Source organism: Ciconia boyciana, chromosome 4 (genome assembly GCF_034638445.1).
Source record: "Ciconia boyciana chromosome 4, ASM3463844v1, whole genome shotgun sequence".
NCBI classification, from domain to species: Eukaryota; Metazoa; Chordata; class Aves; order Ciconiiformes; family Ciconiidae; genus Ciconia; species Ciconia boyciana.
In genome coordinates, this window is record NC_132937.1 from 25017963 (window position 1) to 25040561 (window position 22599).

Consider the following 22599-nt stretch of genomic DNA (forward strand, 5'->3'; position numbering starts at 1 on the left):
CTTATCCCTTCTATCCACCTCTTGCTAATTAATTCCTTCTGTTAGTTCTCATTTATGGGACCCAACACCTCTTTACAAATATTATGCCTCTTTGTCCATACCCTAAGGTGTGGGCTTGAATCTCAGAAGAATTAGTGTATACAGAAAAGGAACAGTCAGATCAGACACTTTTGCATTTGCCACATTTGGATGCACAACAAGTCAGCATAAAGCCTCAGTCTGAACCAAGTCTAAACTCCAATAAAAGTCTCCCTCCTGTGCCCAGGCTCAGAAGGGATTAGGTACTAATCACAGCCTCTCTGCAGCAGTACTGTGAACATCTCAGTTGCCTAGGTCTATTCAATATAGCTTAAAATCCTCAGTCCAGCACTTCTGTCATAGCAGTGAAACACCTCAGACTGCAACAGACATCCACTATACAACTAACAGACTACAGAGCTGCTGAGGGTGGTTGTCCAAGGCTCTTTCTCTCTCCAAGACTCTTACTGCCTACCTGCAAGCCTGAGCAGATGCTAGCAAGAAACTGGGATGCACAGTTTCAAATTGTTCTCTCTCTCAACTAGATATCCTTTTATGCAAGTTTTGGCAGCTGAAGGAAGCACTTGGACATTTAAATGCCTCTCAGTCCAAGGAAGACTGAAATCCCAGGGGAGCCCCTAAACCACAGGCTAAGGAAGATCAGTCCACTGAGGCTTGGCCTCAGTTTAGAGAAGTCCAGCAGTACACACTGATTACAGCAATGGAGATGGGCAATCCTGGAGTTTGGTCCCTGGCTCTGAGATTGCTCAGTACAGAGTGTATAAGCAAATGAAATGCAAAAAGAACAGCTTTAAACTAAGACTGTACATTCCCAAGGTACTGAACATCAGGGAAGTTCCCCTAGCAGACTGCCAACTTCATCCTTGGCAGCCTCCAGGACTAAGTTGTGCTGACTGAATACAAAATTCTGAATTACAATGAAGAGTAAAACCCAGTAACCATGGTTACAACATGAATATTCATTTTTGAATTTAATTAAAAGCCTCAGTTTTAGTTCATCTTAGCCTGCAACATAAATCCAGGGTCTGTTGTACAACTTTAAACTGTAAGCACAGCCAGATTTCCAAATGAAAGAGGCTCTCACTGTACACATCTCACATCTCAAAACTAAATTGATTAGACTTACATGCAGTACTGCAGCTTGTTTAAACTGAAGTTAAGATACTTTACCCCTTTGATTAAGCTAGCACAGCTCCGCTTAGATATGCTTGTCTTTGTTTAAGGGGAATATTTCAGCAAAGAGACTGCGCCCTTTCAATTAAGTTTGAAAGAGGCAAGAGGCCTGGAAGGAGAATGGTCAGTAGATGTGCCAGAGAACACTTAACACTATTTCCAAGTACATGTTTTCCCATTCGCATATAAGTTTTCTGAGCTACTTCATCTAAGCATTTTAATTTTAGCCAACAACAGTAGTTCAGAGATCTCCCCAATATGCTCTGCAAGTCTGACCAGAATCTCTTTCCCTTACCACCCCCAACCATTCCTCTCCACACACAGCTCTTTCACCACAATTACACCTAAGGTAAACTTCTGTCTCAATGCCTCAGCTTCTCACCCTTTCAACTCTTCCCTCCATACCTACAAGTGAGGGGTGCTCTGCTCTTCTCATACACCTGAGACAGCTCTGAACCATACCAACAGTGAGAATATTTGGACATAACTGACATGCACTGACTTACCCATAGCCCAAGAGAGTCTCAGTACGGATAAAATGCTTAAGCAAAATAGGTCCATCTAGCTTATCTGAAATGATATTTTATATCAAAGCAGCAACATGTACTTACCATGCTTTTGATCCTGTTCCAGTACACACATTAAGCCCTGAACTCTTCTGTTTTTCCCAAGGACCATCATCAACTGATATCTCATAATAGGAGGCCCTATGAAGCGAGAATTTAAAACTGGGTTTGCAGGACTTAAAGTTCTCCCTGAATAAGACAGAACACACAGCCTTATCAGGCACATAAAAATTTAGAGGGGCTAGTTTCAAATCTGGATGACAATTTCTCAGGCTTTGCACAGTGTTTCCGATTTGGCAGTCACTTTTAATTCACTGTTTTATAGCAGTTTTTGTAATGGACAAAAGTGATTTGCAGCATGAACTTTTAGGCCGTTTCTCTGCAGCCACTTTTCCTATTAAATTATGCACAAAGAACTCTGTGGTTCATCTGGAAATACCTTCGTATACAAGCAGGGTTTGCTGGACTTACGAATGAAACTACAAATACATTACCTTCCTTGCATAATTGCTGAAATACCAAAAAACTGTGTTTATGCTGTGATTGGGTCTCATAAAATTACACCAGGGAACACTAAAAGGTAAGGCACTCCAACGTCAGTAAGTAATAGCATGGCTTCAAGCTGAATTCTTGATTACTTCAGTAATTAAAAATCCACTGTGATTCTTCACGAACAGCTTTAGTTTTACAACAGTCAGCAGGCTTACGTTTCTCTCCAGGGCAAATTCTTCCTAAAACTCAAATGTAGTAAGTCTTGGGGTACAATCATCATTCTGCATGGTATTATTCATATATCAGGGGATTCCTAATGTTAGGCCTAGAGAGACCAGACAAGCTTCAGAACATCCAGGCGTACATTTATGAACTAAAGTTGTTGATGTTCGTGGTGCCCAATTCAAACAGTATGATATAGTCTTGAGATTAATAGCTACCCTCTTACAAAAACACCACATTCACTGTGTTCATCATGACTGAGTTTCACCTTTCTTAGTAAAAGGAGCTTATTGAGCTGTTTTAGGTGATGAATGTTTCAGTCTGGATCGATTAGGAATATACCTCTTGAGTATTTGGTGTCAAACAGTTTAGATTCTTAGTAACTAAGGGCTTTTTGTGTACTCACTCTTGAGAAGATGGGAAGATGAAAGAACTGGAAACAAATTAAGAACACAGGTGCACAGCTTGATTCAGTTTAAGATGTTTTTTGCAAGCTGGGTATGAAAGGTTTTTTTTTTTTCCTTCAATTTCTTTTGTTTTCTTAACTGACATGCAGAATAAGACCTTGGAAGAAGCACCTAGAGTCATTTTGTCTTAATATATAGCAAACTCGTGTATTTGAACATTACAGAAGATTAATCTGTGTGACATCACTATTTAAGTCTTCAAGTGTAAGGTCCTGTTAACACACTATTTATTACTAGAGATTTGTTCCTACAGGCATTGTGTTCCTCAATGCTTCTCAAATATACTGGAACCAAAGAGCACAATGTATTTGTGACACTCAGAAGGAGAGGGCTGTTATAAAGTGTTGGAAAGCAGCTTTGTGTTCCTCTATCACTGTACGTTAAAGAAACTTTTTAGAATCTTGATAAAATTAGGTTTGATTTAGTAGAGAGCAACATTTGTATCTCTTTGAGACTAATTCCTTCTGCCAGTCTGAGGCTGCAGTCCAGATGGAAGATAAAGCACTCATGGAACATTTATACTGTTTCCAGCAGCAATCACAGTGTCCCAGGCACTGTACAAACACAAGAAGATGTTACACTCTAAAGTTTAAAAAAAAAATACAGAATAAAGGGAAAAGGGATATAAAATACAGGTAAAAGTTTAGCCAAATCCTGACCAAGGATCATGTTTTAACTCCTTTCCCGCAGCCCCAATCACGTTCCCGACATCCTGGTTATCGTTTGGCTGGCAGAAATGCATTGATCTTCAGGACAGAAAGGACAGTCAAAGGTATCCTGGATAATGCAGTACCAGGATTTGATACAAACTCCTTCCTTAAAACAAACAAGTAAGTGTTTTCCCACAACAACAAAGCTTCTACCAAAGGCAGGCTGATACCTTTGCCTCTAATGACAGAGAGGCAGGGAAATGAGTAGTTGGTCATGCTAAAAGCTATTTCCGCTTGGTCATGCTAAAAGATTATGAAAAAATATTTAAGAAGAGATGCAGAAGAGGAGGCAGTTTAAGGACAGATACTTAAATCTTCAATCCACTGTAAAGATAGTAACTGAAGGCATTTAGTTACATAAGAACTAACCAGGAAAGGAGTAAAAAAGAGGAAAGAAAACAGCCAGGAATAATGAAAGATGAAAGAATGGCCAGACAGGAAGGTGGAAAACCAGAAATTAACATCACTGCACTTATATCTCTGAAAATACACTTTGTAATCAGCAACAATGCAATTAGTGTTATATATTCATGGACTAGAACTGAAATTTGACAGCAAAGACATCCCATCACTGATTGTCCATTGCAATGTCATAAAAAGAAATTAAGTCAATTGTGCCTTGCTGCAACAACAAACAATTAAACATACCTGGATGAAAGAGATTCCCCAATGAAGACTTCATTGAGTGCTCTCACTGGTAAAAGATGTGGACCAGAAATGTCAGATCCTGCAGATATTGAATATAACAGTTTTGAATCATGGCTCTAAAACCCAAATTTTCAAAAACAATTCACAACTCATTGGAGGACACACTCTGCTGCCTGGGTTTGTATTCTAGACCTAGTGCTCCATTTTCTTCAAGGACTCAATTTGTCACTGATTTAGTCTGTAGCCAGTCACTGTCCTTTACTGGAGACTACAAATATTTAGGCCAAGGTCAATAAGGCAATGACACTTATGTTGAGGCATTGCTTTCCCTGAAAACTCAGGGGCAACTAGACAGACTGAAGTCTTCTCTTCTGTCAGTCACTCTTCCAGCCTAGTTAAATTCACTGACAGTGACTTAACAGACATTGCTGATAAAGTTCAAAGAATTAGACTTTACGCCACAGGGTAATTAAGAGGGATTAACACATTGTTCATGTTGACTAAGGACTGCTCAGTGAGGAAATGCAGTGCTAGACACAGGTTAAGGATAGAATCATGCATCTTCAATCCATCATAAAAAAAACAGCCGAAGGTGTCTGATGACCGAAGAATTTCCCAGGGAGAGATCCTCACTTCTGATTTCTCATCTGCTTGCTGGCAGTCTGTGACCAGCTTTTTCAATTATGAAGTAACCTACCTCAAATTTAGCACAAGTTAAGAGCACGCGTGCGTGTGTGCATGCACACACACACACACGCTTTTAGTGTGGAGCAGCTAAACGCATGGTAAAATGTTCATGTGGTAACCCCAACTGTCCATAGTAACCCTAAGAGACAGCATTTTAAAAAAGCTGAGGTATTTGCCAGCAGATAATACTATTTTAAAACATCTCTAAATTAACTATTAATACTGAAAACTGGTTCCAAGTGTACAGTCCAGGATAAACATATAGAAACAAAAAATACTCCCTTCTAAAAAACCTTAATCTGCACCTTCAGCTAATGAGAGCTGTCTCTGCCTGCCTCTCAAATACAGCAACCAGACTTCAAATACTTGAACTCTTACAAATCTTTATCTCTTATTCCAAGTTATCATAGCAGAGTTGTTATATTCTTGTCAGATTTTAACCTACTTTGATCCTGGAATCTTTCATTTATGTGAGCCCTGCTGTGTTGCTCTTGGCTTAGCTGCTGTTCATGTAAATCTACAGGGGTTGGGTTAATACCAGTTCCTTCAAGATACAGTCGGATTCTTTGCCGCCACTGCCACCTTAGAGAGGAGAAAGAAGTTGGTATCAGTAGCTGAAATATTCATTACAGAATTAGATAGGATCAGAGTCTTCACTCTCAAAGCAGAGCATCTTAAGATTAAAAGTTAAATATATTCAAAGTCACATTTCAAGTTTTATAGCCTCCACTATCATTTCTAAATTTAGAAAGTTAATCATACTAAAATGTAAATACTTTATACTTACCAATTTGCTACCTAATGTTTTTTGTATGTGTAAAGTAAGAGGACACTGGCCAAAAGTAGTCTACAAACATTATAGATAACTCCTCTTTTTAGGCATGTGATCCTAACTGATGAATTCATGACTGATGTAATGATTTTGAGAATAACAAGCTCACAGGAATTTATACAGCAATACATACTGTATTTTTACCATCTTTTGTTTGTATTTGTAGATGTCCAGAAAAGCAGGTCTATCCACCCATTTATACATAAGGGCCACAAGTATCCTTACATTTTAAGAATCTCTCCTAGCCTAGGAACTTTAGGATGCTTAAGAGGAATTCAAATGAAGTAAGAGAAGAATATAAGAGGCATTCTTCCTTAAGCTGTTCCAACATTCAGATTTTTTACTTTTTCCTAGAAGAGGTATCAATTCCTTTTTCCTCTTACAATTTAGAGATTATATAAAACAACATAGTAATAGTAGTTTTGATTAAGAAAGCAAATCGCAAGGGAGTGTTATAAGCACAGCTTTTCCCACTTTATACTGTTGAAATCCAGGTGACAGTAACCAGCTTACATGTTTCCTGAAATTACAGCAAGGAAGACTTACGCTTTATATGACTACATTACTAGTTTTTCCTCGTTGTCATCCTTGTAGAGCCTCATTCAACAATCCTTAATATAATTACCTATCTGCCCTTAAATTCCAAATATAGTTTTAGGTAGTCAGGCAGACAGCATGCAATGAGTGTCATTATGCTGTCCTCCTTACAATACTCATGCTAGAACATGTCAAAACCCCTACAAAAATTAGAAAATGGGACTGTACCCCTATTACACCCCTATTCTGAGATCCTGTTACACCACTGACCATCAAAAAAGAAACATGGGTAGTCTGACATAGTTTGTCCTTTATAAAGCAATAATGTTGGTTGTTTCATGGGACTACAAGGTAAGTGCTTACGCAGATTGTTGCACTAAAGTGGCTGACACTTCAAGGATAAGGAGAAAAGACAATCCCTCTTTTCCAGTCTCTGGCACCTCACCATCCTTATGCAACTCTGAGTCACCAGAAACTCTTCCAGATGGGCTGATCCAGTTACCCACCTATTTTAAAGTTTCCTTAGGGACAAATAAATCTGAGAACTGCCAAGTGAAACACCCGCTCAGGTCCTTGCTTAGGAATATCAGTTCCTATTATTCTGGAAAAATAACCAGGGAGATCCTTTCTGTTTCACTCTGGTGAGGCTTCAGCTCCACAATGAGCAACAACAGGAGTGTCAACAACAAAAATATAACATGGCATCCAACAAAACATTAGAAGTGCCTAGATTATCAAGAGAAGCTACCTGCATTAGCACTACCAGCTTTACCTAAGCAACTTAGCATGATGGAGAGTTAAAACCTTCTGTTCTCTAAGTCTCAGAATATGTGAGTTGAAAGTACCTTTTCATTTAGCAATACTTATTGAAACCCCTTGTTATTTATAATCAATCCTGATGACTGTATTCACCTCATTTAAGAACTTTTCTATGGCACAAATAGTGTTACACTTCAAGCTACAAATTAAATATGCTAGAAGTATAAACAAAACCCAATTGCAATATATTTTCATGTGAATGACTGATTTCTGTTTGATGGTTTGCCATCATAAACGTATTCTGGAATATTAATACACCACAGAACAATGTCTCTTTTTAAATAGTTATTAAAAAACTCTTCCCTAGTCTGTCCTTTAAAATTCAGCTTGCTTCCTTCTTAATCCAAGTGAGATTCTTCTATTTTCAGAATATCTAGTATTGAAAACATCAAGCCACCTTCACCATAAAGAAAAGCTTTGCCTTACACTAATCTGTTAACAAAATTTAAGCCACTCTACCTTAATCACCAAAAGCCGAGACGCAAGACACTGACTATTTCCTAACTGTATAGGCTTCATTATCTTCTATTAGTGTGGCCCATCACTGTACTACATATGCTTTTGAGTGTTAAAATATGTAAACCAATACATCCTTTACAAGAATGCAGTTCCTCATTTATGAATTTGCTAAGTCAGAAAAGAAAATCACTTCCTGAAGGTCAGAACAAAAGTGTTTTTGCTGGAATTGGCAGTCAATTTTATCCTTTGTATTCCAGTCTCACTCTTGACCACAAATCCATTTTTCAACACGGTAAACATCTACACATTTGAGGCATTAAGATTTTACTACACATCTACATTTGAGGCATGAAGATTTTACTAAGCATCGTCTGCTCCTTAGGAATTGCACATCATTAAGTATTTTCCAATCACAGTATGTTTTGGAAAACCAAACATCAGTGAATCCTACCTGAACTCACCACGATAAAGCTTCTGTAGTGCTTCAGGAAATGCGTGTGTGTATCTTACAGGCAAGCATAAGTGACCCTCTGATCTGGTAGCGAAAAAGAACAATGAAAATGACAATATAATTGTTAAGATTTGGTACCTTTAAAAAACAAAACAAAATAAACATCTCTTTCTGTTACATAATGCAAAGCTACACTTTGACCTTTATGAACCTATACTGTTCTTACATAATCGCACATCAGCAACCATATACCTCTTTCAGTTCCTGTGGCATACGCAGGATAAGGTAAGGTAAGATGTAAGATATTTCTCCCACATTTCCCCTAAAAATCGGCTGTTCAGCTAGTAATCCTGCAGGAATGTGTAGGTACTCATATAGTTCCTGTCACTATAGCTCTAGGCAAGGAATTCAAGCTTAATAAACCTTGCAAGTTAGAAAGAAAATTTCCTCCATTTACACACAATTTAGTGATACGAGACAGGTAAGCAACGTGCCTAAGATCAAAAGACTCTCATGTCAAAGCCAGAAGACTAAACACTGCTCCCCTTTCATGAGTGATATCTGATAACTTGAAGGCACTTGTTATTTGAACCCTGTTATTCAGGCTTGACAGTGCAGAATATCTATTCACAGCATTTGAAAAGTTTTGGGAGAGGAGTAAGGTATGGAAGGAATCGCAACTTTTGGCCACCACTTTCTTACCTACTAAGATTAAATTAACTGGTAATATCAAAAGCTGAAACCTAAATCTGGAAATCTCAGCAGACAGAGCCCTGGTGAATTCTGAGTTTCACTTGCCATCCATTTGAAGGTTATACCAACCAGGCAGTACTAATACACTGCATCCACCTGCCCAAATCAATCTTATGGCTAGGTGGATGCAACTGTGTGGAGTTTATAATAGGACAACTAAATGCCATTAATTGGCTGAGGAGACTGCATCCTCTGAGATATAACATGGTTTACATGAAGAAACCAGAACAAACTTCTTTATCTGAGGCTCTATCAGATTTCCAATAGGATTCGCCTTCCTCATAAAGAAACCAAGTTTCTGTGTGTTCAGGCACCACACTTAGTTGCTTTTCTTTAGTCCCTTTTCCTGTTTCTGTTCTACACTGCCATGTCTAGCCTCAAACTTCTGGTTAGTAATACAAATTAACTAGCTACAAGTGTTGTTACACTGGTGTGTGAAAACAGCTGTGGCAGTTGAACACAGTCATGCTTATCCAATACTACTTAATGTCCTCTCGGATGAGACAGGATAACTCATTGTGGAAACTCTTACAATAAAACAAGTTCACGTGTATCTACAATCCACTAAAACAGACATTTACGCTGCCAAATGCTACAGGCATGCCTCATGCATCCTGAAAACAGATGCACATTGTGCCTGATATTAAATAAAGTATTGCTTTCCCAAATATGTTTTTACCTTTCAGGATCAGTATTTACTCCAATAACTGGTTTAAACTTATCAAAGACCTTACTGGCTGCCAACAACATTGTACCATCACCTATGGAAAAAGCAAAACAAAAGTTAGTTTCACTTCACATTCTAGTATCACAAACAAAATAGTCTCACATGTACTGCAGCATTACTGCTATGTGCTTTTATATCAATAACTGATCAGGTAAATAAAATGAGACCACAAAACTACTGACAACTTTCAAAGCAGAGTAGTGACAACTGAATTCAAGATGGCAAATGTGATTTGAAAAAGTACGACTTATCTGACAGCTATACGTGCCCAGCCAACTGAATTTGGCAGAAGCAAATTTGAAGAGATTTATGGGAATGTCTGTTTGTTTATCAGCTGGTAAGAGAAATTCTTTAAGAAAATAGATTTAGACAGTATCGTTAATCAAAGCCTCAGGAGACAGGAAACAATACGAAACTTTGCTGTGAATCACAGGAAAACAATGACTTTAGTTCCATCTCAGCTGTCCTCCTAGAAGGCACAATTTAAAGCTCTTATTTGGCCCCAAATAGGCACACTTGGAAAAGAAGCCTTAGATAAAACTGTTGAAGTAGAAATCTTTAAGTGTCACTGGCTTCTTCAGATACTGATATTCTTTCCAGTCTGTTAAACGGAAGGACAGCTACAAACTGAATCAGTCTTTGCACCAAGATACAAGCTCTGAAAACCTCGGATGATATATCACTTCCCAGCTGCTTGCCTCGTAACCATGACTAATGTTGCCACAGCCAAACTGGCCCTTTAATCTCCAGCTTAGAGGAGTTATTTGAAATCTACAAGAGGGTACTCGGATGCTTCAGGAATGTACACATATCCCTTTCTACCCATTCTGAGTGGTAACCAGCAGCTAAGGGCAACCTGGACCAGTGGGGAGGAGAGAAAGGCAGAGCAGTGGTCAAGTCTAACTGCCACAGATAACTGAACATTATGTCAGAGCCCAGCAACACACTGCGGTATTTGCAGCAAATCACAAAAATAACACTGAATGAACTGCTGCAATCCAATGTTAAAAAGAAACAATCAGGTTAGTTGCTCTGTTAGTTCATTTAAAAAGCTCTGATCAGTGGCACAGGCTGCTCAGAAGCTGCATACTTTCACTGGTACCATCCAACTAGACACTCCCGTCACTGGAATCAAGTGTGAAAGCAAGAAAGACAGTTTGAGCAAGGGGAGGAAAAGGTAGTATGTTAGTCTCCACCTCACATCCCAAAAACGAAAGAGTAGGGTTTAGGGCTATGTATAATCACATGACAGCAAGCATTTTATCCTCTTTAGTTGAAAACTATAGTAAATTCCACAGTTTATACTGTTTTATATGAGACAATTAAACATTTCCGAAGTGGCTGTGCACTTGGATTCACTTCCTAGTGCTACAATTTGAGATACTAGAGGTAGAGAGGATGGTCATAACCATTGCATTTTGTTACATTTTCTGACAATTAGATAAGCAATTTATTTTCAAAATGTGCACACCTCCAGATGCTTTACACACTGCAAAATATTTTTGAAAAATGTATCTATGAAAACATACTGAAACAAATACTTCCCTTCCATAAAGTCGTACCTCCTGCTGATATAACAGCATCTGCCCACCGAACTGTCTCTTCATTATATTCTCGACGTTTAACAAGACGAACTTCTATCCTCTCGTTCCTATAAAGTGCAGAAAAAGCCTGAATGTGTCCTATATTGTTCCTTGTCACATCCTTCTGAAAAACTGACATGTAATTAAGGACTAATTACAGTGGTATTTGGCTTATAAACATTTGACACTCACACAAATCCTTTACATCTTTTTCATTTGTTTTCAAGATAATAACACAGTGTGTTAGTTAACTGAACTGAGCTAGTTCACATTACGATTGTTTCAGGAATGACTGTTCATCTGCATCATCCTGTCTTCAGTATTCCTATTTTATTACAGCTTGTAGCACAAAGCTGCCTTTCGTTGTTTTACACAATCCATGGATATTTGCACTGTGTCTGAAATTCTCAACATCCATGCATTCTTACCGTAAACTGTCTACAACATGCTCCACGTTTTTTGTATGAATGCGATGCCGCTCCAGCAGACCAGCATAGTTAGATCCCTTCAAGGCAAGCTGTAAGACATAAATTGATTTTGTAGAAGTTAATCGCTACGGTAAGTGCTCTTGAATAATACAAATAGAAGCTATAAAAAGGCATGTATTTTATCTCAGTAGAGACACGTGCTTTTATAAGCATTCCATTAATTACATCTCTATATACATACCAGTCAGCTTACACTGACTAGTTCATTAAATGAGTTACATTGCCACAGCAGCCAAGAATCACAGACTTTTTAAGGGCTCTACACAAATATGCAAACAAATGTGCTACACTGACTTCTGTGCCACTTCAGAGACTTTGCTCTCCCCGCTAATTTAAACTCTAGGTAAATCTATGTAAAATAGTTATACTAACTATACTCCTGTCATGTGCTAAAAGGACCCAGACAAACAATCAGCTAATTACCTGAAGAGTTATAAACACTGTGCTATAGACAAGGAGGACAACAGAAAAAGCAACAGGAATGATAATTAAGAAAACAGGTATCTTTGAAACAGCTCAAGCATTAACTTTCAAATTGTATTTGAGCTAAAATGGAAGACTGCCAAGTGCTGACAAAGGTGACATTTCCCCTGCATCAAAAAAGCTTAATGACAACCTACCTACTACCTTTGATATTGTCCCCTGGATTATAGACCAGATTTTTCAAACAAATTCACATCAATAACAAGACAAACAGTATTTAGCAGTTGCATTCTAGCATTATTCTTCTTGGAAGCCAGAGAATTTAAGCACTTTATCTTGACACACTCTTTAGACCATGGAAACATTTTGGAGTTCATACAGACAGGCTCTTGTGAGCAGGCAGGTGAAACTGCTGGCTGATTTTTTTGCAACAGGTTTCTGTGTGAGTAATTCAGTCACTATCTGTATGCACTCATTCTTCACCTCACTCAGTGTGCTCATGTGGGGCTGGTACTGCCAAGTACATGTTTGCATGGAGACTGAGCAAGTAGAACAAAGAGGGTGAAAAGGATGTTAACAGAAAGGAGTTTATAAATACATTCGTAATGAAAGTGACCCTGCTTTGAGCAGCAGGCTAGACTAGATGACCTCCTGAGGCTCCTTCTAGCCTGAATTATTCTACAATTATACTGTCATTGCTTCCTTTTCCCCAATCAGTTAAAACCAATTTACCAGCACAGAAAAAGAACCTCTCCTAGAGTTTGTGTAGAGAAATTCATCTGTGCCAGAAGCTTTGAACAGGTGCTTCCAGCAATTTATTCAAGTGACTTTTCTCAAAGTTGCACACCCTTCTAAGAGAAAGTGGTGCCAGACAGCCACATCTAATCCCATTTCCATACAGACTCGTGCACCGTAGAACTCCGCAGCAAAGGGAAGGGGACTGGCAGGATATGACAATTACGGTTAACTGCAATCCAATACCCAACAAATGCAATCTTTCTTCATCTGACACCCACTGATGCCAAGAAATCCAACCATGAGCTAAGCACAAAGACAGACTCAGCGCTGAAGAAATTACAGAAAAGAATGGAATTGGCCACTCTGGAACTGCATGGCTGCCCTGCTCAGTGTGTTTACAATCAGCGATTAACTTGCAGGAACGAAATCGACAGGTGGTCTTACGGCTGGGATCAGGAAACCACCTCCAACAGAGGGGCTCCTAGATTTTGTCTGAATGGCACCAACAGCACCACAGGCAGACCGTGGGAGTAGCTGCCAGCTGGGCTTGGTCACACAGAGCGACAAGCATGTGGGTGATCAGAAAACATCCAGACAAAGCTTTTAGGGCATCTTTACAAAGGTTTACTGGGGTATGGGATGTTATGTCCCATTAATTGCCTCACACACTTAAACCCTTTGTTTCTACTCCCCAGATACAATGCTTGCACACTCCTGTACACCTCTTGCTGCTCCAGAGCCCGTGGTGTTGCGCTGGGAACTTGAACAGTGCTGCTGTGGGGAGGGAAAGAGTACACAAGCCTACGGCCGGTTACAGCACTGCCCATTGCTGGGTCTGCTGTCACCCTCTCATGATCCACTTGGAGCAGAAAGGAGAAAGTGGAAAGAAGAAGAGAAGAAGGTATTTGCCTCCCACAGACATTTTCCTCCCATCTGACGCTGAGCATCACAGGTCTAATTTGCTAAAAGAGGGATTTTCAATTGCACGTTTGAAGCACAAATCGACCTTGCTTTACCACCAGAAAGAACAAGAAATCCACAACAAATAACCTCAAAAAAATCAACTGTGTAACTAAAATCAGCGTTCACATTCATGCTTCCTCTAGAAATATCTGCTGTGAACGAAACACGAGCACCTGACAAGCAGACTGCTGCTGCGGCATACGTTTTTCATGCTGCTATTTCCACAGGCTATTACTTCCACACACAACAGAAATGGCCAACTCCATCTTGCGATTTTGTGTACCTCATTTATTTGGCCAATTTGTCAGCGTGCTACCTTTCGACTTGGTCAAAGAGAGCTTTTATCTCAGAACAATGACAATGTAATGAATCTCTGTATGATCATTTGCAGGCTTTTGAGCCACCAACATCAGTGGTGAGACTACAGCTAACATTTAATTGGCATGACGAGCAAGGAGAGGCACGGGTTGTATTGCTGTGGAACAGAGTCTGTTCTGTAACTTACATTTGCCTTAGGTGTCTTAAATTATTTCATCAACAGCTTCAGAAAGCAGAAGAGGATGCTCAGCAAACAAGCTGCCAGTATCCTGACAACTGGGTGAACACTTTCTGTGGATACTTCTACTCTTGCTAAGAGCAGCACTGCAGAACACGTATCCAATGCGTAGAGGTCTCCGCTTTGAACTTAGCTCTAGAACAAGTAAGCAGGTATCACTAAGCAACAAGATAAATGAAAAGTTAGGGCCTTGAGCTTAAAGCTACATCTATGGAGTTAATGAGTCGTCCTAATTTGCAAAAGGCTCCAGAGATTAAAACAGTCTGCTCATCTCTAGCCTCATCCCTCTAGCTCAGAGATAAATAACTCACAAGTTCATTCATCTAAGAACTCACAAAGGGACAGCCTGCCTTAGCCTAACCACAGTCAAGTATATCAAACAGGAATGCTAATCATCAGCTGCTTTTCATGTAACTACTCCAAAGAACCAGAGAAGTGCCTACAGCCCTTCTGGTCAGAGGCCACAGAATCACAGAGCGGTTGAGGTGGAAAGGGACCTCTGCAGGTCATCTGGTCCAACCCCCCTGCTCAAGCAAGGCCACCTGGAGCCGCCTGCCCAGGACCACGTCCAGAGGGCTTTAGCAGATCTTCATAGATGGAGCCTCTACCACCTCTCTGGGCAACCTCTCCCTGTGCTCAGCCAGCCTCACAGCAAAAAAGTGTCTCCAACGTTCAGACAGACCTTCCTGTGTTTCAGTTTGTGCCCACTGCCTCTGGTCCTGCCTCATATCCAGGACCTGAATGTCATACCACAACTATCACAAATGCCGCTTCCTAAAGAGCTCTGCACTGAGGATAAAGAATAAGAAAAACTGAGACAACCACCTCCTTTTTACTTCAAAAGAGCTGAAGGCAAAGATGAGACAGTCCAGTTGCTGTGTGCATGATCACCTCCCCAGAGAGCCTGGGAGGAACTTGTGACATACAGAAAACCCCAGACTGCCAGAAAGCCTGGCTCCCGAGCCCACTGATCCAACAGGCCCACGAATCCATGCCAGGCTTGGGTCTTACCAACCCAGCTCTCAAAAAGGCCTGCAGGTTTAAGCTTCTGCGTGAAGACAACTTGCAAATTCTTCTTCCTTTGGAGGAAGATCTGATTTACAATTGTCGCAGTCATCCTTCCAAAAGGAAAGGGTTTGACAGGCCACTCTCCACTTTCAACATCCAAGAGCATGTCTGACACTCTTACAGAGCAGGTATCTTTATACCAATATTGACATTCTTGCCTAAAATGTGAAAAAATGACTGTTATGACAGACCCATGTTGAGGTTATTTGGTATTTCAAGCTGTACAGAGTAGCAGTTTGATCCAAGTATCAAGTCTACCTGAAGAAAAATGGAGTTACATCAAACACCCAGTAACACTTATGTAAGTAACTTTGTATAAGGTAGTTTCTTCAGGTTTTCTTTTTTAAAATCCTCACTAAAACTTAAATGAAGTAAAAGAACAGAGCTCTGATGTTTACAGGAAAAAGTTCTCATCCAAAGTAATCCTTTTACTTCATTTTACCACTAACCTTTTTATGAAAAGTCACTTCCTTCCATGGAATAAGTGGCTATGTTTGGCCCATGAAACTGAAGAAAACCTCATAAAATTGAAAAATCCTAAACTAAGTGTCATGGGGTAATAGTATATATCCCTGCAAAACTTACCCATACTAACTCAGAAAAACTAAAAAATTACAAAGAACGTTAGTTCAGTAGAACTGCCAGTACAGTACAAGGAGTATACTGCAAAACACAAAACATTTAAACTCAGCAATATTCTTCCAGAAATTGCCAGACTGCAGACTGACTTTCTAGACATGGTCTAGAAAATAAAAATGCTATTCCTACAGAGCTCAGGATCTTCAAGCTGGAATACACTTGGCATTTCTTGGTGTTGAAGTTGTAAAAGCCTATGTGAGGGGTCACACACAGGTCTGGAGCCCTGCACTGCAGGTTAAGTAATTTCTTCCAGCAGTTAGCTGGAAAGATCAATAAGAGCAAAGGAAACTGAAAAGTACTGATGAATAGAAGTTATTGGCTATGGATCTATAACACACAGGAAAGACGGTATTTGCCGAGTCCCAATTGCTGAGGCTCCTGAACAGGAAAAAATAAGGGTAAAACATACAGGAAATGTCACATCAGAGCACAAGGGTAGTCAGCTAGGAGTGGCATTAGCAGAAGTACCCAAAAGCAGAAGTATTCATGGAGAGTGGGAAGAAACAAGTACAACTGTAGGGCTATTAATCTGACCTCAATAGCACGCAAGATTGTAAAATAAAATGCATGAATATATACATGAGAGCTATTCTAGCTAAAAGTGTATTAGCATATGAAAACAGGGACAAACTGGCCAAAAATACATTCAGGCATAGCTTCAGTAGTGTTCCTAAACTTCACAGCAGAGATGCAACGTAAAGCAGGCTTCCAGAAGAGCTTGCACTGGAAAACACACTCAGGTGAGCAAAACACGTTCTACAATGGAGTTATTTTTCCTTAGAAGCCCGAATGCCTAAAAAAACCCCTTCTCGTATCTTCTGGCCTGATCCTTTCTTAATTAAAGGATAATTTTTCACAGAGCTCCTTTAACAGTCATTTAGGCAAGAGACATTTGCTTGACTGCCTTCCTTCTGGAGTCTTAGCTCTCACCTCCAGGAAGTCTCACCCCACTCGGTTTGAATTGTGGGGGTCTGCTGTCCTTGAGTAACGCTGGCCCTCCAGGAACAACACTGTGCAATGAGGACGTGGCTTGTAGCTGCAAATACAGAAGCAACACGAAGCCAAGCAGCATCCAAATACCCACTGTTGTCTACATTTATGGATTATGATCCTTGATTTAGAGAATGGGGAAAAGAAAAGGCAGAGCCAAGTCTTACTGACATTGCTAACCTAAGCATTAGGATAAAATAGTACGCTCTCTCAAAACAGTAACATGAATGTTGTCCAGAGTGAAATTGTGAATCGAGCACCTTCTACATCTCATCCTTGTACACAAAGATTAACAGGAACCTTTCAGATGCATTTTGGCTATATATGAATATATATACACACAATATATATATTCATATTCTTATTACTAGGCTTGTCCTGAATTTACAACATTAGCCTTTGTGTTGCCTTAAACTGCCACTGCACCAGGGTGGAGTTAATGCCTCGGTGTACCAATCAGTTGTTTTACAACTGTTGCTCATTGAGGAGTTAAACTAAATGTCTGACTAGAAGAAAAAAAAAAAAAAAAAGGCACAGACCTAGAAACGATTACTCTCTCAAATTTCCACAGTGAACTTGCCCACACATGCACCCAAGCAGGAAAACAAGAACAGATCACTGCTTTCCAATCTACCTCATTTCTACAGAAAGAACCACCAAACAAATTAATTTAGAGAGCAACAGCTAAACACAGAAGTTTGAATTTTAACCTGTAGAGGAAAATACTATGACCACTATAGGTATAATCATCTAACCATTTCTAAGCAGAGTAGAGCACTGTTAAAAGTCCTGTATTTTCAGAAACTGCCTCTGTAGATTTACCACATCTCCCAAGTATAGACAAAGTTAGTGTTCTTGGTTTTAAAAGAAACATGCATTTATTTTGACAGGAATATGGAAAAAAAAAATTTTCCAAAAGTGTTAAGTTTTGAACTAGAACTAGCTTTGAATATAGCACGTGCTTCAAATAATACACTCCTCTCAGCTTCTCTGACAAATAAGGAACACTGACTCGAAATTTGCTGAAGTACCGAAGTCAAAGACTGGCAGGCTATAGTTGCGTGCAAATAATTTTCCTATGTTCTAGTGTTAACTACTAGTTAAGTTAAATCTTCACCTGTCATGCTAAAAACAAACCCAGTTTTTCTCACAGGTCAGGCAGACACTGAACTTTCTGATTTCTTAAGAGCTCCAATCACATATTAAGCTTTCCTATTTTGTAATGTAAAAATAATCCGCATAGAAATAAGTGGGATTAAGCACGATTCAGCTTCCGAATCTTACATAATAAAGTGCAAAAGACAAAACAGACAAAAATGAACTGAGCGGTTAGCCATGGTGAAAACTTGCCCCGTAGAAATCTGCACCTTGGAGACACATTTCAAGTGCTCCACAGAAAAGGTCTGCTAGAAGGACAGCCACAGCAACCTTGAGCCACAAACTTGAACCTTCAGTGGGTTTTCCAGCATCAGCTGGAACCAATGGGGGAGTTGAATTTGGTGGTTTTATACCACAAATGTCCAGGTTTGGATATGGCAACACCTTTCACAGTAAGTATACGACAGCACGCCCACCCTCAATTTCTTCTAACTAGAGAAGAATTATCAAGACAAGTATCATTTATAAGCTATAATTGCTGTATTTATACTAATGACAGCAAGTTTGAGGACGATACCAAGCTGAGTGGTGCGGTTGATACTCTAGAGGGAAGAGATGCCATCCAGAGGGACCTCGACAGGCTTGAGAGGTGGGCCCGTGAGAACCTCATGAGGTTCAACAAGGCCAAGTGCAAAGTCCTGCACCTGGATCAAGACAACCCCTGGTATCAGTACAGGCTGGGGGATGAAGGGTTTGAGAGCAGCCCTGCCAAGAAGGACTTGGCAGTACTGGTGGATGAAAAGCTGGACGTGAGCCAGCAATGTGCACTCGCAGCCCAGAAAGCCAACCGTATCCTGGGCTGCATCAAAAGCAGCGTGGCCAGCAGGTCGAGGGAGGTGATTCTGCACCTCTACTCTGCTCTGGTGAGATCCCACCTGGAGTACTGCGTCCAGCTCTGGAGTCCTCAGCACAGGAAAGACATGGAGATGTTGGAGTGGGTCCAGAGGAGGGCCATGAAAATGATCCGAGGGCTGGAGCACCTCTCCTATGAGGAAACGCTGTGAGAGTTGGGGTTGTTCAGCCTGGAGGAGACTCCAGAAAGACCTTATAGCAGCCTTCGAGTACTTAAAAAGGACCTACAGGAAAGATGGGGAGGGACTCCACCAGGGAGTGTAGTGACAGGACAAGGGGTAATGGTTTTAAACTGAAAGACGGTAGATTTAGATTAGACATTAAGAAGAAATTCTTTACTGTGAGGGTGGTGAGACACAGGAACAGGTTACCCAGCAAAGCTGGACGCCCCCTCCCTGGAAGTGTTCAAGGCCAGGTTGGATGGGGCTTTGAGCAACCTGGTCTAGCGGAAGGTTTCCCTGCCCACAGCAGGGGGTTGGAACCACGTGATCTTTAAGGCCCCTTCCAATCCAAACCATTCTATGATTCTGTGACTCTGCTTTCATGGAAGTTGCTTGACTTAAAACTTCTCAAACTCCTTAAAAGAGGAAGTGTGTTCTCTTACTTGCCTTTACACTAGAAACACTAAATGCATCAAGTCTGATCTTACATGGTTTTGCTAGAGAAAAAAAATGAGACAGTAGGGTCACCACATTTGGAAAAAAGAGTCAAATTTAAGTCTCTGTTGAAAAATTCCAGGCTCATTGAATTGATACTTTGTTTGGTTAGTCTCTGGCTCAACCCTTTGCTAACATCACAGCAGGTTTCAGCAGAATCATGCTTGTGGTACTAGTGGATTAACCCATTTTGGGACACCCAGCTCTTTCAGGGACCTGCAGTCCAGCTCATTCAGACTAGCAGGAGTACTCTGAAGCCCTCCTTGAAGTGAGCCTGAGAACCAGTTTCACTGAGCAGCTGCAGGTCCTGGGTGAATTTAAAACGCATTGGTTTCACATTAAATTAATAGTTAAAAAATAAAATCCATAAACTCAATGAATTGTTTACAGTATGGCTTTAATAATGAGCATTTGCCCTAGGCTAAAGTAGCAGAGAAACCACGCAGATTCTCAAAACAAAGACCTACTGAAAATCAGCATTACATAGGCTCAGGTTTAAGCTCTCCATAAAGCTTTAAACATGAATCAAGTTTTCAATTACAAACTACTGCTGAGGTGCAAGCCACAGGCATTAAGCCAGTTCCTCCTCCCTTCCCAGTCTGGGTAATTATATATTATACAGGCCATTAAGTGCTTGCTTATAAAAAAATGTGGTAGGTTAAGTGACACAGTAGGTCAGCACCTACCATAAAAGAAAGTTAGTAGGCTAGTCCTACCTCACCAGCACTCTTGCCTGTCTACTGTTGACTGATGTACTAACCAGGTGTCAATTGCTTAGAATTGTTCCTGGCCATTTGCTAGGTTTCTACCAGTTTGCTATGTCACCCCTTATGCTGTAGAAGCCCAGTGGGCCGCTTTAGCTATGAGTTTTTTTTTCCCCTTATACTTTCCTCACTGTTGTCTTCACCAACTTAGACCCCTCACTTCCATTACATAGTCACTCATGCTGCCTTTATATCTGCTATAGAGTAATGATTATGAAGTGGTTTGCATATTGTAGCATTTTGTATGCCACTACTTCTGTAGGAGCTGACTTCAATAATTTCTTCCCTTGATAAGTAAAACTGGCAACATTATGTTCCTGAAGCTTTACAGAAATGCTGCTTTGGGGCAAGAGTTTGATCTATACATGAACAGAAGTAAAAATGCCATAAAGTGTTTGCTAATTCTTCATCTACCACATTAAAGTATTATTGTAATTTTAACCACAACTGAAGAATACACATAGTGGTTTGTAATTCAAAGGCTAATGCAGAGCAAATTGTTGTGTTAACTATAAACAGAACAGTAACTACTTTCTGCACTAACAGGTTTCTAGAAACCCAGTGCAATCCAGGCAATTCAATCATTCAGTTCTCATTAATTCAGCAGGACACCAATATAATGTCATAAATCACAACTAGCTAAGTACTTAGAAACAATATTAAAGTCACTTCCAAAAAGCAGCCTTTTTCAGCTGTATGAAGTATCAGATGCTCGGTGAGGTAGTCCATGAAGTTTAATTTAAGTACACTGAAATGCCCTACTTTTGCATCTATTTGCTATATATGACTGTATATACTTGAATGGTGTGCTGGAAAAAACAAATGCTATGGAAAAAGGAATTACTACATCCCATTTATTTGTTTCCATCATTTTCCAGACTCCTCTTACGACAGAATGACAACCTAGAAGGAACTTTTTAATAAAGCAGATGCAACTGAAGTTACTTAACAATGATGCAAATATATCAAATTTCAAAGGTAAAGTCAAACAAATGCACACTGGGATTGTGTGACTTGAAAAATGTGTACACCTATCTCAGTTTCCAGTGGACTAGCTTGGAAATTTTATTTCTGAAAAAAGTGTCTTTAGCTTTATATAATCTTGGTGTACTATAACCTGTGTCTTGAACTCTGTATGCTTCAAATTCAGTAGATCAAGATGATTATTTCCCCCCCACGTCTTTTCAAGGTGAGGTAGAGCCAAGTACAGTCCCACCAGTTTTTAAACACTTTATGTGCTCCCTAGAAGAACATCTACTGAAATAATTCACATTACAAAATAAGCAAAGATGGGTAGTCTGAATTCAACAGAACAATGAAAAGCTTCACAGGACCACTACATTCATTAAATAAGTTTCTATTTAAAGACACTACCTTCAAACGTACCACTGTATCTTTGGATCCACAAGAGAACACAAGGGTAAATACCCTAATATTTACTGCTTTTTAGAATAGCTCAACTTTTTTTTCCCTCCAAGAAAAAACTTAAAACATGATTTTTGAAGAAAAAAAGACTCTGGTGAATTATCTGATTTCATTTTAAAATTAGAATTCAGTTGAACTTTCAAGTTTGCATATTACTTCTTTCTTGCATCTGTAAAAATCCTAGTGTTTTGAAAATATTTGAGCAACATTTTCTCAATAGAGTTCTAGTGGATCACAGGTATCTGGATTGAAGTGCCGTTCTCTAACACAGAAATCTAAGAATGAAACACCTGGCTAGTTTCCAAATGCCTACCTTGGGGTGGTGGTGTGACATTCACAAACCTGAAACACCAGTAATTACCTTTACTTAGGAAAGGTAATTTGAAAGTGATACTAAAAATGTATCTTTCACCATTTAATGTAAAAGAAGGTAAAGAAATTTTTTCCGTAATTAAAAAAAAATCAACCACCTATCAAGTTACAGGTAAAATAGTACATTTCCCCCAAGAGAGAATTTTCCAAGAAACATGAAAACTTTAATGTGTAGATTAATAACAGTTGGTGCTGTAAGCATCTAAATCAGGAATTGGGGGGATGGGGGGCAGTGTTCTTCTACACACACACACCCCACCACCCTCCACAGTTCTGTGGGGTTTGTTTTGGTGTACAAGGACATATGAGCTCCACCTGAAGCTCTCCTACCTGCTGGGAGAC

At 39.8% G+C, this 22599-nt stretch overlaps 1 protein-coding gene across 1 annotated transcript in view; it reads right to left on the minus strand.

Moving 5' to 3' along the window:
• The window catches only part of NADK2 (NAD kinase 2, mitochondrial), a 34758-nt gene that overhangs the window by 6723 nt on the left and 5436 nt on the right, over positions 1-22599 (minus strand). The window contains 7 exon segments of the mRNA XM_072858957.1: positions 1824-1967; positions 4318-4396; positions 5450-5586; positions 8103-8186; positions 9535-9616; positions 11145-11233; positions 11594-11682. Coding sequence (XP_072715058.1) covers positions 1824-1967; positions 4318-4396; positions 5450-5586; positions 8103-8186; positions 9535-9616; positions 11145-11233; positions 11594-11682 — 704 coding nt within the window.